Source organism: Sturnus vulgaris, chromosome 8 (assembly GCF_052056855.1).
Source record: "Sturnus vulgaris isolate bStuVul1 chromosome 8, bStuVul1.hap1, whole genome shotgun sequence".
Classification (NCBI taxonomy): Eukaryota; Metazoa; Chordata; class Aves; order Passeriformes; family Sturnidae; genus Sturnus; species Sturnus vulgaris.
Window position 1 is genome coordinate 33,962,061 of NC_142250.1, and position 15,286 is coordinate 33,977,346.

The 15,286-nt window shown below is 40.9% G+C and overlaps 1 protein-coding gene across 7 annotated transcripts in view; it reads left to right on the top strand.

Moving 5' to 3' along the window:
* The window catches only part of TACC2 (transforming acidic coiled-coil containing protein 2), an 80,301-nt gene that overhangs the window by 61,728 nt on the left and 3,287 nt on the right, over positions 1-15,286 (top strand). For all 7 annotated transcript variants that reach the window (XM_088169413.1, XM_088169407.1, XM_088169408.1 and 4 more), the window contains 3 exons: positions 5,821-5,964; positions 6,365-6,441; positions 10,527-10,570. In XM_088169413.1, the coding sequence (XP_088025539.1) occupies positions 5,821-5,964; positions 6,365-6,441; positions 10,527-10,570 (265 nt within the window). The remainder of the gene's footprint in view (positions 1-5,820; positions 5,965-6,364; positions 6,442-10,526; positions 10,571-15,286) is intronic.

Here is a 15,286-nt window from a genome sequence, read left to right on the forward strand (position 1 = left end):
GCTGTCACCCCACTCACACCCCGATTAACAACAGGCAAGAAGCAGCAGCAGCAGCGTTCCTTCTGCAGGAGATGGATTCTGCAGTCCAGGTAGCTGTTTGTCATTTCTCTGAAGCAAGATTTGTCATCAAATATTTGGTGGTGAAGAATACCAGGCCTACTTTGGCCACAAGGAAATTTTGTCTTCTGCTGGTATTTTCATCTTGAAGTCAGACACCTTTGACCCTCAATGTTTGAAACTGAGGAATTCAGTCGACCTTGCCCTCAGGCATCTGAAGAAAGGGATTGCAGCAGGGTTGGAAGGGCTACAGAACTCCCAAGGAAAAAATGCTTCACAACACAATGTGTCTTTATTCATAAAGATCTAAATCTTATTTTTTTCATTACTACTTCCAGGTCGTGCTGGCTAGTTATGCCTCAGAGTGATGCTTTGCACTGCTGTAGGGATGCACGTGGAACTCACTGTGTTTGGAAAGCCAAAAAAGTCATTCTGTAAATGTTAGTGGCTTTCTTGGGAAAGGGTATCAGCTGGATGGGATGCTGAGGGGATGGCAGTGTCCTGCTGCAGTGACATTTCATTCCAAATGAGGAGAATATGCTTCTGACATGTCCTTTTCCAGTGACTTTCCTCCTTTTGTAGTGTCCATTAATAAGCCAGCAGAAAGTCTTTTGCCCAATCCTAAATCGTCTGGAGTTCATTGCATCACAACATTTGGGCTGGTTACAGGGTAGAATTTAATGGTGCTTTAAAGATCAGTTATTAAGTAGTTTATGTTAAGTATTTATTAAGTTTTACTTCATAAAAGTAAAGGGTTTTTTTTAAGGTTAACTGTACTTTTCTGAAAAAACAACGATGATATTTGATTTGTTTCACATACCTTAAATAGCTCTCAAGCCACCTTTTTTCTGTTGTGCACATACATTTACTAAGGTAAACACATTCCTCACAGATTTAAGAGTATTTTAGAGTATGTGGTTACAATCTTTTATTTAATTGAGAAAAACATGCTGTTGTCTTCATTAGAAGGACTAACCAAGCTGAAGCCTCTAATGAGGAACATAAAGAACAAAGGAGGAAAAACAAAAAATCATTTTCCTGTGTATGACTGTGTCCCCTTGCTCTGCTGCCCTGAGTGTCAGGTGTTGGAAGAGAAGGAGGTGGAGTCCTCTCTAGATCCTCTCTACCTCCTTATTCTCTCTCAGATTCCTTGTCCTCCCAACACTTTGCTGGAACATGCAGGATACAGACCCTCCAGCATCAGGAAACACCTGAGATGAAACACATAATATTACATAGATGCTCTTCATGGGTTATACAGAAAACTTCTGTTTAAAATCTACATTTCTGCAACCAGCCAACTGTTCAAAACTCACAATTTCTACTTTTTTTTTTTAGACTGAAGAGAATGCATTTGTGTGTTTGTGAATACTTGTGAGTTACTCGGGGGGATTCTGAGCTGCAGAAGTTTTATAGAATGTGGGGTTACATTTTAAAGATGCTATTCAGCATCATCACAGCATCTTGTTTTGCTGGAATAAGTTTTGAACTCCTTAGAACTTAGAAATGGAGAATGAATTTCATACGACTTTTTAGAAAATGTCATTAATCTGTGTAACAAAGACAACAAAATGGTAAGGAGAGGTGAGGAGAAAAAAACAGGCAAAACTCCCCCCTCTTACAGAGAACTGGCAGCAGTTATTGATGGTTACAAAGCCCCACGTTGGTCCAGGCACAGCAGTGCTTGTAGACCAATACCATGGGTGTCATGTTAGGCTGGGGAGGACTTCTGTCCTTGCATGGCTTTGCTATTTCAGTGGGAGGTTGCTGGTGTTAAATTAGCCTATGATGACACCCCTTGTGACCTGCAGTGACTGATGGCCTGGATTAAGTAGAACAGAAACCAGCAGATGACTGCAGTGACTTAAATTTGGATGCTCCTGGCAGAATTCCCTTCTGGATGGCTGGCCTCAGTTCTTTTCTGAATGCTGTATAATTACATTTAACATTTGCTAAATGATGACTGGATGGGTAACAAGAATAGGATGGTAAATAAAGACAGAAGCACTTGTTATGACAAATTAAGTTACCTAAAATAAAGATTAAATATAAGCATTTTGTGCTAGCACTAGGAGTGAGAATAAGGATGTGCAGTTTATTGTTCTTAGGCAGAGGGGAGTTATTTGGCCACTCCCAAGTTTCTTGTCACAGACTTAAATAACAGCTGGACCAGTCACTTGCTTTTGCATTGCCAAGTATTTCTGTCCTCCAGTGTTGAGGTGAGTTAATGCTTTTCTTTTGAACAATCTCCACTTGGATGTTGTGAGGTAATTTTTTAGTAGGTGCAGCTTGAGTAGGGTTTGTGTCCAGCACCTTGTGGAGATGAGGTGATGGAGAGTTGGGTGCTGAGATAGGATCCAAGAAAAATACAAACTGAAAGGAAGGGCGTGAGCAAAAAAGGGATTAGTGCATGACAGCTTTATGGGGCTCTCATGGTGGAGGAGGAGGTGCATTTCCTTCAAACAGCAATGCCACTGATTTTAGCAAAACTTCTAGGCAGAAGACTTCTGCTTGGGTTTTCCTTGCCTTTCCATGTATTTGCAAGCACAATTAAGTTTCACTTTGCCTGCATTGACCTGTCTGCTCACACATTAATTGAAAGAGTCCATCATTCCATGCACACCCAGGCAGCATTTCAAGGGCTTGGAAAGGGCAGCCTCATTTTCAGCAGGGCTAAACCCACATTCCTCTAACTGCTATGATAAAAACTAGTTCTCATTTTCATTCCATTTCTCTATTTCCTTCCTCTCTGACCCCCTGGAAGTGAGATAACTGCAGCTGATTAATAGATGTGCATTTGTTTCCCTTCTGATCAGATATCTGGTTTCTGTGAAAGGTGCTGGGAAGAGAAGTGTGTTGAGCTCTCAAATATTTACACTAAGATTGCAGTGACCTACATTTTGTAGTAATTCCCCTGAAGACTCTAATCTTTCTGTGCAAGGTTTAGTGACTTACAAATCCCTGCACTGATTATTACCCCAATTAACTGCTTACCTTCTCAGCAATTAGGTGCTAAAGAATTATTATTAGGTTATTCTGGGTAATACCATCATCCTGGTGGTCAGGTGCTGTTATTTACTCCTGGTAGGAATATTTTTCAGGCAGCAGATAACAGTTACTGAGTGATGTATCAGTTAGGAGCTGTGTAAAATTGGCTTTTGAAATAAAACCATGATGACTTTTACTGGTTACTCCTCCAGAGAGCCCAGTGACTTGTGCAGGGTGTTTCCAGAGTTAGGGCAACACTGGTTGGACCACTACCACATTCATTTCTACTCAATGATAAAATTCCAAGAGATTTTGTGGTCATTTTTGGAAATTTTAAGTTATCCTGCATGTCATTATTGCTGCTCTTTTGTACAATTTACTCAAATGCAAAGAGAACTAGAGAAAACATAACAGTATTAATGAGCTGTTGTAACTATATAAAAATACCTATAAGTATGTATTTAATGCTCTAAATATCTTTTTCTTTAGAAATTGTCATCCTCCCAGCAGTTACTTTGACATGGTTTTATATAAGCTTGGAAAAAATTTGTGTTTCTTCTTGGCACAATGAATATTTTCCAGCAATCTCTTTATGAGATCCAGCAAATTAAGCTGCAGGAGGCTTTTGAAATGTGACAGATGCAGTTCAACAGATCGATCTGAGGGGTGGCCTTTCCTTGGAGGACAGCTTTGATGATCTAATGGCTCTTTTTTATCTCTCAGTTATTCCTGCCTTGTGATTAAGGAGGGACTAAAGTACTTTTTTTTCTTGTATTTATGCATTTACAGAGGTGTCTGAGCTTGTATCCCAGGTGTATTTTTTTCCTATGTAGTTGTTGGGAAATACTTTCAAGAGCACAGGCTGTGCACTTTTGACAGATCTTGGAATGCTTTTTCTTCTGGTGGGAAAATCCATCAAATTTGAGCTTGCATCTCCTATTTCTGCTGGAATTGATCCTTATTTGGGGTGTTCATGTTAAAGGCAGCAAAAACAGAGAAGGGATAGCCTGCTCCATAAATCCTAGAAGTAAGAGTCAGTTGACTCCCAGGTTTAAAAACAAAAAATACCAAGCAAATTACTGAGATTTTCCTGTAAATGAAGATGCAGTGAGATGTTCTGTAAATACTGTTTAGGTTCTTCGTGCTCTAATTAAATTTTCTTGCCTAGTCTTTTAATGTTGTTAGTGTTTCTTCATGTTCTCCACAGATGTGAAATCCAGAACATCTGGTCCTGTGTGTATTGTGTACAATTTTTAATAGAGCTTCTTCAGTCAGGTGTGATATGAGAACTCACAAGGGATTACAACAAGAATAACAGTGGGTTTGGATGCTTTCTGTGATCCAGGGCATTGTGAGAAGAACTGTGAGGAAGTGAATGTTTTATGGGATAGCATCTGGCAAAAATTCCTTTACCAGTGTTGAGACAAGAATATGTGATGTTGAAATTAATGAGGGCTGAACCTTGATCCAGACATTATCTACTCCCTTTCACATTCCTGTGCTTCAGTCACTAGAGCGTGACTCTGCTATTTAAAAAAAAAAAATACAAACAAAACAACTAAAACGAAACCACACCACTCTCTTTTACTATAAAATACAAGAAAATAATTATTTTCTCTTTTAGATAAAAAAATAATGGAATAATCTTGATTATTACTCTTAATTATTGCAGATAAAGCCTAAAGGGTTAGGTACAGAATTAGTGAACTTGAAGGAACAGAATACATTGTTTTATGCAAAAAGTTAACAAGTGAACTGGAAAAATACAATATCCCCTTTTCAGCAGCAAGGAATGCTACACCAGGAAAACAGGATGTGAATATCCATTTCCATCAAAGAGTGGAAAAAGGCATTGATCAACCTGACTTTCCTCCCCACTCATGGTCCAGCCCTTGTGGTGGGGACTTGACAGTGCCCAGAGCAGCTGTGTCTGCCCCTGGATCCCTGGAAGTGTCCAAGGCCAGGCTGGACAGGGCTTGGAGCCACCTAGGACAGTGGAAGGTGTCCCTGCCCATGGTAGGGGGTGCCACGGGATGGGATTTAGGTTCTCTTCCAGCTGAAACCATTCTGGGTTCTGTGAACTATCCTTTGTAATGTCAGTTCTAATGTGATGTAGCTTGGGTTGTTTGCATCCAGAGTTGTTTGTGAGACATGTCCTGCATCTCAGTGTCCTGTTCTTTGCTCTCCTCATTTCACATTCTGCTCTCCCCTATTTAATCTGGGCTTCTGACATGAGCAAAACTGACAGCTGCAAAAAAAGCCTCATTTAACTGACTAATCGCATGCTGGACACCAGTGGGGCAGAAGTGTCACCTGCATAGTCACACTTTTTATGTGGTATTCTTTATGACAGATACCATGTATTGACAGGCCTGACCTAAGAGGGTGAGCTGTCCTCTTGCTTCTGGTTTCTTGATTCATTTCTATGGAAGCAGAATTCCCTTTAACAAGCTTTCTGCCTTCAAACCTGATTCCTTCTGCTGATGTGCATTTCTTGTGGATGTTGTGGTGAAAAGCAGTACATTTAGTAAGATAAAACCTTAAAATATTGATGTCAAAGTGCTATCTTTATTTTCTCTCTATAAAGGTAATATGACTCTCCTGTTGCTTCTTATGGATCTTAAATGTATATTTTATGATTGCTGAATTCAGAGCTCCATGTCAGTGTTACTGCTGTTTTAATTTAGAGGTGCACAGATCTCTACCCAGAAAACCCACAAGCTAAACACCTATTTAATGGTTCGTTTCTTTGTATTTATAAAAACAAACACACAGAGAGAACCTGCTATCCCAGCAGATGTTTCCATCTCCAAAAGTGCACTGTACTCCCGCATTGGCGCCTCGGACGCAGAGACCACCACGGCTCTGCTCTACCCCCAGCAGGACTTGGACTCTGCACTCCGGCTCGCCAGAGCAGAGGTAACTGTTCCCACAAACTGGGAAAGGGAAAACCTGCCCTTCATTGTTCCCTTCTTGCCTGTTTTCTCCCGAATGCTTTGTGTTGTGATCACTTGGTCTGTTCTTGGAACCATCCTCAGCCTCAGCGCTGAAGCAAAAGGTGCTACACTGCAAGTTTTGCTTGTTTTATATATGTGAAAGGCAGATAGGATATAAAATTAAATCCTTGTGTTCTTAAACATCAGATGTACGCAGTGCATCTTGACATTGCTGTATAATTATATAAAAATTGTAAGCTGCTTGACATAGGAATAAAATGATGTATTTTACAAAGCTGTGTATCATATTAGTCTAGTTAGAAGTAGCAATGAAAAAATGGGTATGATCCAATGGGGTTTTTCCCCTTTGTTTTCTGTTTCAGATTGTGGCCAAGGAAAGGGAAGTATCTGAGTGGAAAGAGAAATATGAAGAAAGCAGAAGGGAAGTGATGGAAATGAGGTGGGTTATTAATTTGATCACTCTGTCAGAGAGGCTCATCTCAGCCTGTGGGTAGTACACAGAGTACCATGCTCATACAATTGTTTTGCTTAGCTGAATTTGCTTCATTATTTTTAACTTCAGGCTTTGCATTGATCCTGAACTGATACTTTGTCTTTTCTCTGTATGATGGGCACTGCTGTTCAGGGTAATCATTGAAAACTTCTGTGTTGCTAATCTCGTTTCCCACCCTCAGAATACTGAGGTGAGGGAGGTTTTACTGCAGGTTAATGTCAGGGAAGGATTTCCTCTGGTTTGTGTGTGAATTCTCACTAGGATTGCATAGTGAGGTTCCTGTTGCAGACTGGATGACTTGCCTGCAGAGCTGGCAGGGGGATGCACATGCCAGTGTTGAATTCACTCTCCTCAAGAAGTTGTTCTTGGAAAAAGGAAAGAATGTAGGGAAGAACGTGCAGGTTTGCAGATAGTTATGAGTAGTATAGGCTGCCTCCAGGACATCATTGTAAACAGTTGTTCAACAGCAGAAATCAAACCAGTGTCAGTAGAAAAGCATTTCTTGTAAAGGAACCATTATGGACTATGGATGTTGGCTTCTAAGGAGATTCTACACCCTTTTCTTTGAACTAAGATGGTTTTTAAATTACTGCACACCCTAAGGTTGATTTTAGTTAAGCAATAGTTCTCTTGGCTTTTGCTCTCTTGTTCCATTTGAGAGCTGACAGAAGGACTCGAAGCTTTTCAGTTTGTTCTGGTTGTATCTGTTCTATTTCTATGCCAACCTGCTTCTATTACATTAAATATCTGTCTACTGGAACATGGTTTGACCTTCCTTTCCAGCCCAGCTCCTACCAGCTTGCAAGGATGACAACAAAATCCCTGTAGTGGATGATGTGAGCAGTGCTGCTCAAAGAAGCACTGATGCCTCCCATTCAGTCAGCTGAAAGGTTCAGCTTTGCTTTTTTTTCAGTTTGTAGGACCATAAGAAGGGCAAAGCCATGAGCTTGGCCTGCTCAGTGATCTGAATCTGGGAAAGCCATCAGTTGCAAAAGAGAATGTGTAAAATACTTCATGGAGTCTTTAAAGCTTATTATTTTCTACTTTCAAAAACCAAAGAAAAATGGTCCCCTCTCTTAACTCATAAATAGAAGGAAACTGTCTTTTAGCATCCCTCCTTTGAGTAATAATTTATACAATTGCTTCTGAGACTGAATTTTCTTTAAAATCCCTTCTGTTCTAGCACCAGCTTCTTCCCAGAATAAAGGGTTTCAGTGATTTAAAGCTAAACTCTGTATCTAGTGATGACCTACATGTGCAATTGCTTATATCCAGGAAAACTGTGCTTAGGAGGGAGAGTAGAAGGGAACTGCAGTGCAGAGCTCCACAAACACTTGCATGGATGCCAGGAATTGCACATGGCAGATTGGAATAGTGGCAGCACAGGGCTCTGAGCCAAAGCATCTTAAGAGAAGCATCTGCAAAAGGCAAGAGCAGCCTCTTTATTTCTTTTTTGCCACCTCCCAGTGCCCAGCTGAGTTCTCTCACCTCCCTTGTGCTCTGTTGGGATGGAGAACAAAGCCCTGAAATGCTTAATGAGGAGAAACAGAACAGAGTGGCTGCAAGCAGTCAAACCCAGGGAGCAAAACAAGGAGGGAACAAAATGAGGGTTTGTAAGGAATGTCTCAGTGTGCAGCTCACACTCAAGTGTGGTGCTTGGTCTGTTCTGTGTCGGGGTGCACGTGTCTGCTGGCTGCCAGCAGGCACTGCCAGCCTTTTCCCTCGTGGAAGGAGAGCCAGGGGTGACACAGAGCAGCTGGCACACTGTAGATCTGCACCTTCGTCTTCCACACAGTAATTTTGTGTGTGTCTCCACCCTCCATAAAGTCTGATTTGAAAAAAGAAACAAAACACAATAACTGAGCCAGATTTCCCACAGGCACGTGCCTGGCATGTGTGGATGAAAGGAAAAAATCTGGCTAATATTGTCACAAAATGATAAATACACATATGTGCACAAAGAAAGATTTGTCTTGAAAGTTTAAATATTCAAGCAGTCCATGTGTGGTAAACTAGAGATGCAGCAATGAGATATGACATAATGATAAACAGGGAGTGAAGGGATTATTTACAGTTGCAAGCACAAAAGCATCACTTCCCAGAGAAGGAGAAGCAATGCTCCTGTACCCATGTCCTGCATACTGTAGCTGGAATATCCTGAATTCATCTAAATTTCCAGGAAAAGATCAGTTGAAGGAAATTCCACTCCAGAGAACAGAAGCCAAAATGAGGTAGCTATTGAAGAGCTGAACCACAGTGGGCTGTACCATAATCCAAGAGTCTAAGCAGAGACAGGCAAGAAATATTTAATTATGGTTATTTGGAGGACTGGTTGATTATGACTCTGTAAGGGGAGTCAAGCAGATGACCTCTGAGACCCTTTGTAGCCCCGGATTCTGGTGGTTTTTTTGCCTTACAAATGTGCAGTCAGTGAACAGGCTGAGTGTCTCAAATACCAACATTTAAGCCTGGGGTAATGTACACATGTAATGTGTCAGCCTGGGGTTAGGATGTGCCCTCCCAAAGAGGAATGATGTGGCAGCATCCTTTGGCTCCCCAGCTGTAATGACCATTATTTAGGCTGCTTGACTGAAAGAGGCCTTTGACAAGAATCTGGAGCAGATTCTTCCCTGAGAAGTGCTGCACTGTTGTAGTGTTGTGTTCCTTACCCCAAGTACCCTGAGTCCTTGGTTTCCTTTTCTTGGATGATAAAACTTCTAAAGGTGCCTTGTGTCACAAGGATATGACAAAGCTTTGAAACCCTCATTGCTTACAGCAGGCTTTTGAGGTAATCTGCTTTGGACATGAAACCAAACCCTTCCTTTCAGGGCAAAATCCTGTTCTGTTATCTTTGCTCTCCAAAGTATCATTTATGGTTGAAAGGAAAAATTCCAGTGCTCGGGGCAGAGCCCCTGCTCTGTGAGTGCTCTGCAGGACCAGGACAGGGGAGATGCTGCTGTCCTTAGGGCCAGGTGGCCTTCTCAGGGCTGTGGGCTCTGTCTGTGATTCAGATTTGAGGCAGTTCTGGAGTTACTGTAGTAGATTTTGGGAGCTCTGCAAGTTTCTCCTTTCCTTACTGACTTTTATCTCAGGATTTTGCCACATCCTTTCTGTAACCTCACCAACTGCAGCAGAGCTCTAAAAATGGAGCAAGTGAAAGTGAAGTTCAAAAGAGGTGTATCCAGCCCCAGTGAGCTGTTTTGAATATCCACTTCAGATGAAGTGTGGGGTAATTTTGTTTTTTGTAGACGGTCCTGCGTGGCTCATGAATCAAAGCACAGATCAAGCTAGTCTCATTTCATTAGCTTTATTTGGCTCTGGGAAGGGATGGATCATCTTTCTAAATCACATTTAATCTGCTTATTTTGGCTAACCTCTTTTCAAGAAGGAAATTCAAAGCCTACCGTGAGTATATGAAATAAAACACTCTTAAAAGTAGCATTTTGCTACCTCTGCTTCAAAAACAGATTTGAGAAATGGGACATGATGGATTTTGTGCTACATTGTTGAATATTTTGATCTTGTTCTTTTAAGTGGTAGTGAATCATTTAATCATGAGAAGATTAATTTAGAAGATGAGATACATTTTGGATGATAGCCAACACTACTCTTGTTAGATTTGCTTGCTACCAATTATAAGTTTACTTAAAGTTTATATTAAAAATAAACCAACACAAATTTGGAGAAGAGGGTGGAAAGTAATGGAAAAATCAGGCTCTTTGTAATTCTTGAGTTAGGCCAGTGTGATGATGTTTGTAATCATGACGAGTGATGTTTCAGAAAACAGAATCTGTTTCAAAGCAATCTCTCCTTCCTCCCCTCGCCTTTATTATTTCTATGGAGAATTTAAAATCAGGTACAGTGTTAAAATTGTCAGCTTTATTTGTTATTTGGACAATAAATAAGTGTGATGGGGTTCTGTAGCTCTTAAAAACACCACAGTTCAGTTTCTGGTAGTGTTATTTGCTAAGTAAGCATAAGCAATGATGTTGTTTGCCAAAAGTTTTTCTTTTTTTTTCCCCCTCTTACAGAAAAATAGTTTCGGAATATGAGAAGACGATTGCTCAGATGATAGGTAGGTGTTCCTACTGTGAAAGATGCTCCCTGGTTGGAGTCTGTGGGCTTCATTTTGATGCTGGCTGCATCTGCTGATGCTGCAGGGAATTGTGAATGCATCTGAGGACACCAGAAAAGGAAAAGTCAGGGCCTCGTTTCACAGCCAGCAGCCCCCGGGCAGTTCAGGTAACACGGAAAGCTCAGGGCTTTCCCTTCTGCAGCAGAGCAAACTGGCCCATAGGAAACAGGTTCAAATTCATGGGTTTCTCCAGGAGAGACTTTCAGTGACCTAAAAACCCCTTAGGCATGTGCTCACAGCTGTTTAATGGCAGATACAAACTTAGCTCTTCACAACAACAGGGATTATCTGCTCTAAATGCATCGATCAGACCAAAACCGAGATTAACTCCAATCCCAGCTGGGAGGTTGCAAGTGCCCAATCCACCCCCCCAGTTACTTACTGACACAGGGCTCTCCTTTTTTTGTCTAAATTATAACAAGTTTTGCCTCTCAGTAATTAAAAAACTCCTTTGCTAACAGCATATCTCACAGATAAAAAAGTCTACTCTCAGTAGCTCTTCAAACCCAAAGGTTGCAGGGCTCGTGTGGTTCCTCGCTGCAGGAGGTCTGGCCCCTGGGATGTGATTTTAAAGCCTCCTGTAAGATTTCTAAAGCTCTTTTTATTAGTCTGGCTATAGAAAGCACCAGTGGCTTGTGCTGCCTTGTACTGCTTCAGCCTGAGCTGTTTCCCAGAAAGGCTGAGTGGAATTTTGGGATCTCCAAGGCTAGAGTTGCTCAGAAGAGCACCATTGTCTGGTGCTTTTGCTGCCTTCCTGGATTTCTTGGCCATTGGGACACATCCCAGCTTCCTTATAAGTGAAGAGTAAAATGGACCTACAAATAAATTTTAACAGAATGACAGCTATGATAAATAAAGTAATTAATGAAATAGATATATTAATTAATAACACTAATAATATACTGGGCTTCATTCTCTCTGCTGTTATGCCTCCATTGCCTTTTGAATGTACAGCTGAGCCAATGTGCTGCCTTCTGGCATGTCTGTCATTGTCATCATGCAAATGTTCAAGTGGGAGTGACCAGAGTATGCAAAGAACTTATTTCATTTAGGTTTTCAGTAAACATACCCTGGTGTGGCTTCCACCCTGAACCTGGCCGGTGCTATGGACACACAAAGAACCTGTCCTATTTTCCCCAAGCTGTGCACACAGTTAACAACAAAGAAATTCAAATTCTATTTTTGAGAAACAGATTTTTTTTTTAAATCAAATTTTGAGACTGCAGTGCAACAGTAAGACACAGAATAGGAATCCTGAGGCAGAGGCACAGCCTTGATGTACCTGGTACATTCCACCATTGCCACCTCCTCTTGTTGCAAAGAAATTAAGGTTAGATTAGTATTGTGTCATTGACTAGGAGTAAATATACCTTTAAACTTCAGGTTCAGAGTATCAGAGCCTCTCAGATGCTCTATAGTGAGTTTTTAGGGGCTGTGGCTATAGGTAATTTAATTTGCTGTCCATTTGCAAATGTGACCCAGAGAACATCCTTTCTGTGTTAATTAGAGCAGTATGCAAATCTTACAGCATGGTGATACGTTAAATGTGAGGTTTCTCCCTGCATTTAATGTAAATTTTTGATCTAATTGTCCCACTTTGTCATGCCATTTCTTGTAAATTGCTGTCCCTTCCAGTAAAGGAATTCACTCATCCCAATGCCACATGTGGAGGAAAATGTGTGTGTGTTTGTTATTTGCATGTACTTCAGTGACCTGTTACCCCAGTAATGCCTCAGTGCTAAAGCAAATATGCATCTTAACAAAAGAAGTGCCTGTGCTGTTTCTGTTTATCATTTAACCCTTCTGAACTATTTATACAGCCCTGTTAGAAGGGCACTGCACATAAACCAATTTCACCAATCCCTTAGATGAGTATGCAGTGACGTTGATAGGTCCTGCTGAGCTTTTTGTAGGCTGGTGTGTGCATAATAAATACAGAAAATATCCCATATTAACAGCATATGACTGCCTGTGTTTGTTTCTAAAGGCACTGAAAAATGTGCATTGCAAACAGTGATTGTTTTTGATTCCAAGGCCTGTGGAAGGTTTAATATTTGCTGTTATACATATATGGAACCCAGAATTACCCAACTTAGGTTACTTCATGCCACACTCTGTGCAGCCAGAGCTTGCAAGCTGTCAGTGTGGAGATCCCTGTTTAGTGTCACTTGACATATTTTTTTTACTGGTGCTTTATATTTTTTTTCCTTTTTTTCTAACACTTGCCTCAACCCCTAACACATTTTGGTTTACACTGAGGAGTGGGGGAGAGGAAAGACCAGGCTTTCCAGTTCCTTTTCACTGACAGCTTTCTAATGTTGGTTTGGGTTTTTTTTCTTTACCTTGTTAAAAATGTATCCTTATTCTTTACATTTAAATACATTATGAAATTCTTGTGGAAGACAGATACTATGCTTTGTGCATTACAGGTTGTTGCATTACTTATTTGCTGCTTTCCTAACAATTCCCGATTTTTCTATTTTGCTTCCGTTTTCGTTGCTTCTTGCTATTTGCTTGCAAAAACAAAACAGGCAAGCCTGGTAAGTAAAGCTTTTCACCAACTTTCACACCAGCATTTTGCATCTTTAGTTTCTTTTGCTTTTGTTCTCTGTTTGCTGCATTCCCATTAAGTCATGTGAGTAGTAGTGAGCTGAGCCTGAAAGCGGATCTGCGTGGTGCTGCTCTGATTCTGTCAATTTGGGTAGTGCTAGTCCTGAGCATACTGCTGTTATTGTTGGTGAGCCCTGGGCAGGGTCTGTTGCAGACATGGAAGTAATTTAATTCAAATACTTTGATCACAGATCCTCGTACACATATTTGGAATTAAGGATGTGTAACCGCTTATCTAAGATTTGACTGGCAGACTATTACCAGCATATTTTATGGAAACTAAATCATAGTCCTAGAACATAGGAGGTCCCTTCCAATCCCAACCATTCTATCATTTCATAAAAATACCACATAAAACTCCAGTCCCCCTCCAGCCAAGTTTCTTCATTTTGTTGTATTTAACCACTTTGGTTTGGGAGCATCACTTGGACAGGTCTTAGAGCAATCTGGTCTAGTGGGAGTGTCTCTGCCCATGGCAGGGTGGTGGAACCAAATGAGCTTTAAGGTACCTTCCAACCCAAACCATTGTGTGATTATGTAGCATTTGCCCCAGTTTCCCATGAGTGAGTTTTAATGGTGCTGGGGATCGAGTGCTGGAGGAGCTGATCCAGCTGATAGAGGAGAGCCCTCGATGTGCTGGAGGAAGAGGAGGAGCTCAGTAGTTCTGAGGGAGTGTGACATGAATTACTAACTTCCTGATCACCCTGGAAACAAATAAGGATGTTGCTAAAATACCTCAGACAAAGGTCTCACAAAAAGTAGGGATGTGACGTTAAACACATTATTTTGGATGATCATACGAAGGGATCTCTCACACTGCCTGGAGCTGCAGTGACAGAAGTGTTGCCAGAGAAGAGGATCCTGCCAGGAAGGGGTTTGGAATTATCTAGGCAAGATGTAATCTCCAGCATGATTAAACAAATCCAGTGCTGGAACACAAGGAGACAGCCTCTGAGGTTTAGAAAAATAAGCAAAAGACAACTTTTTTTTTTGTTTTAATTGAGAACACATTAATTTTGACATTACAGAGGAATACAGAGTGTCTCTAAGAAAGCAAAATAGAAAAGAAGGTTTATTTTTAACAAAAAATATATGTCAAATATATCCAAGTGATGATGTATTACCGGACTCTGGGTTTCTCTGCCATGTCAAAGGTGTTTGTTCACCAGTAAAATAAAGGTGTTACCAGCAGGTCCTGAGAACTTCTCTGATTCTTTTGATCTTCTGTATCACACAGACCAAAATAAGCTCAGGACAGGCTCTGCCCCAGCCAGGTGCTGTCAGGGGTGAGCAGAGGAGCCCAGGAGCTGATGCACAGTGTGGCATCATCCCTGCTCTGGCCTTGGTCAGGCCAGCAAAAATGTGTATTTTTTGAATGGAATATGCAAAAGGAAGAGATGAATCTCAGTTTGGGAATTGACAGTTTCAGCTTTGGCACTTTGGAGCTGACCAGCACTATAAAGGATTCAGATGAAATCTTCTATTCAAATAAAAACCCCAAACTTGTTTCGTTCTTTATGTTTCCAAATATAAAGGCCCAAATGAAAAGTTGTATATTGTGAAATGCCCCATGCTTTTTCCACAGGAGAACTTTTTACCTTCTTTTAGTTTCTATCATAAATCAAGGAAATGGTAATATGAAACTGCTGTGTTTTGTGGGTGGGTTTTCCTTTCAGTGTCATTCAAAGTAGCCCTTAAAACACAGACAAAAGAATCATAGTTTAGGATGTGAAGGAAACAATGCAGCATTTTGGAAGACAATGCCAGACCTTTTCTTCCAGTGTTATGTGGATATTCCAACTTATTATAAGGTCAATTCCCTTGAAAATTCCTTCTCCATATGGATTTGTATTCCTGTTACGTTCTTCCCACCATTCCTGGCTCAAATTTAACTATACACAGGAGGAGCTTGGCAGATGTTTTTTGCAGTTTTTTTACACTTAAGAAGTCTGTCTACTGTTAGGTTTCCTTTCTGCCACTTGTTCCAGTAATCCTGAGAGCTGGTAAAACACTGCTTTTCCAAGGGAAGAATTGAAGTTGAATTCC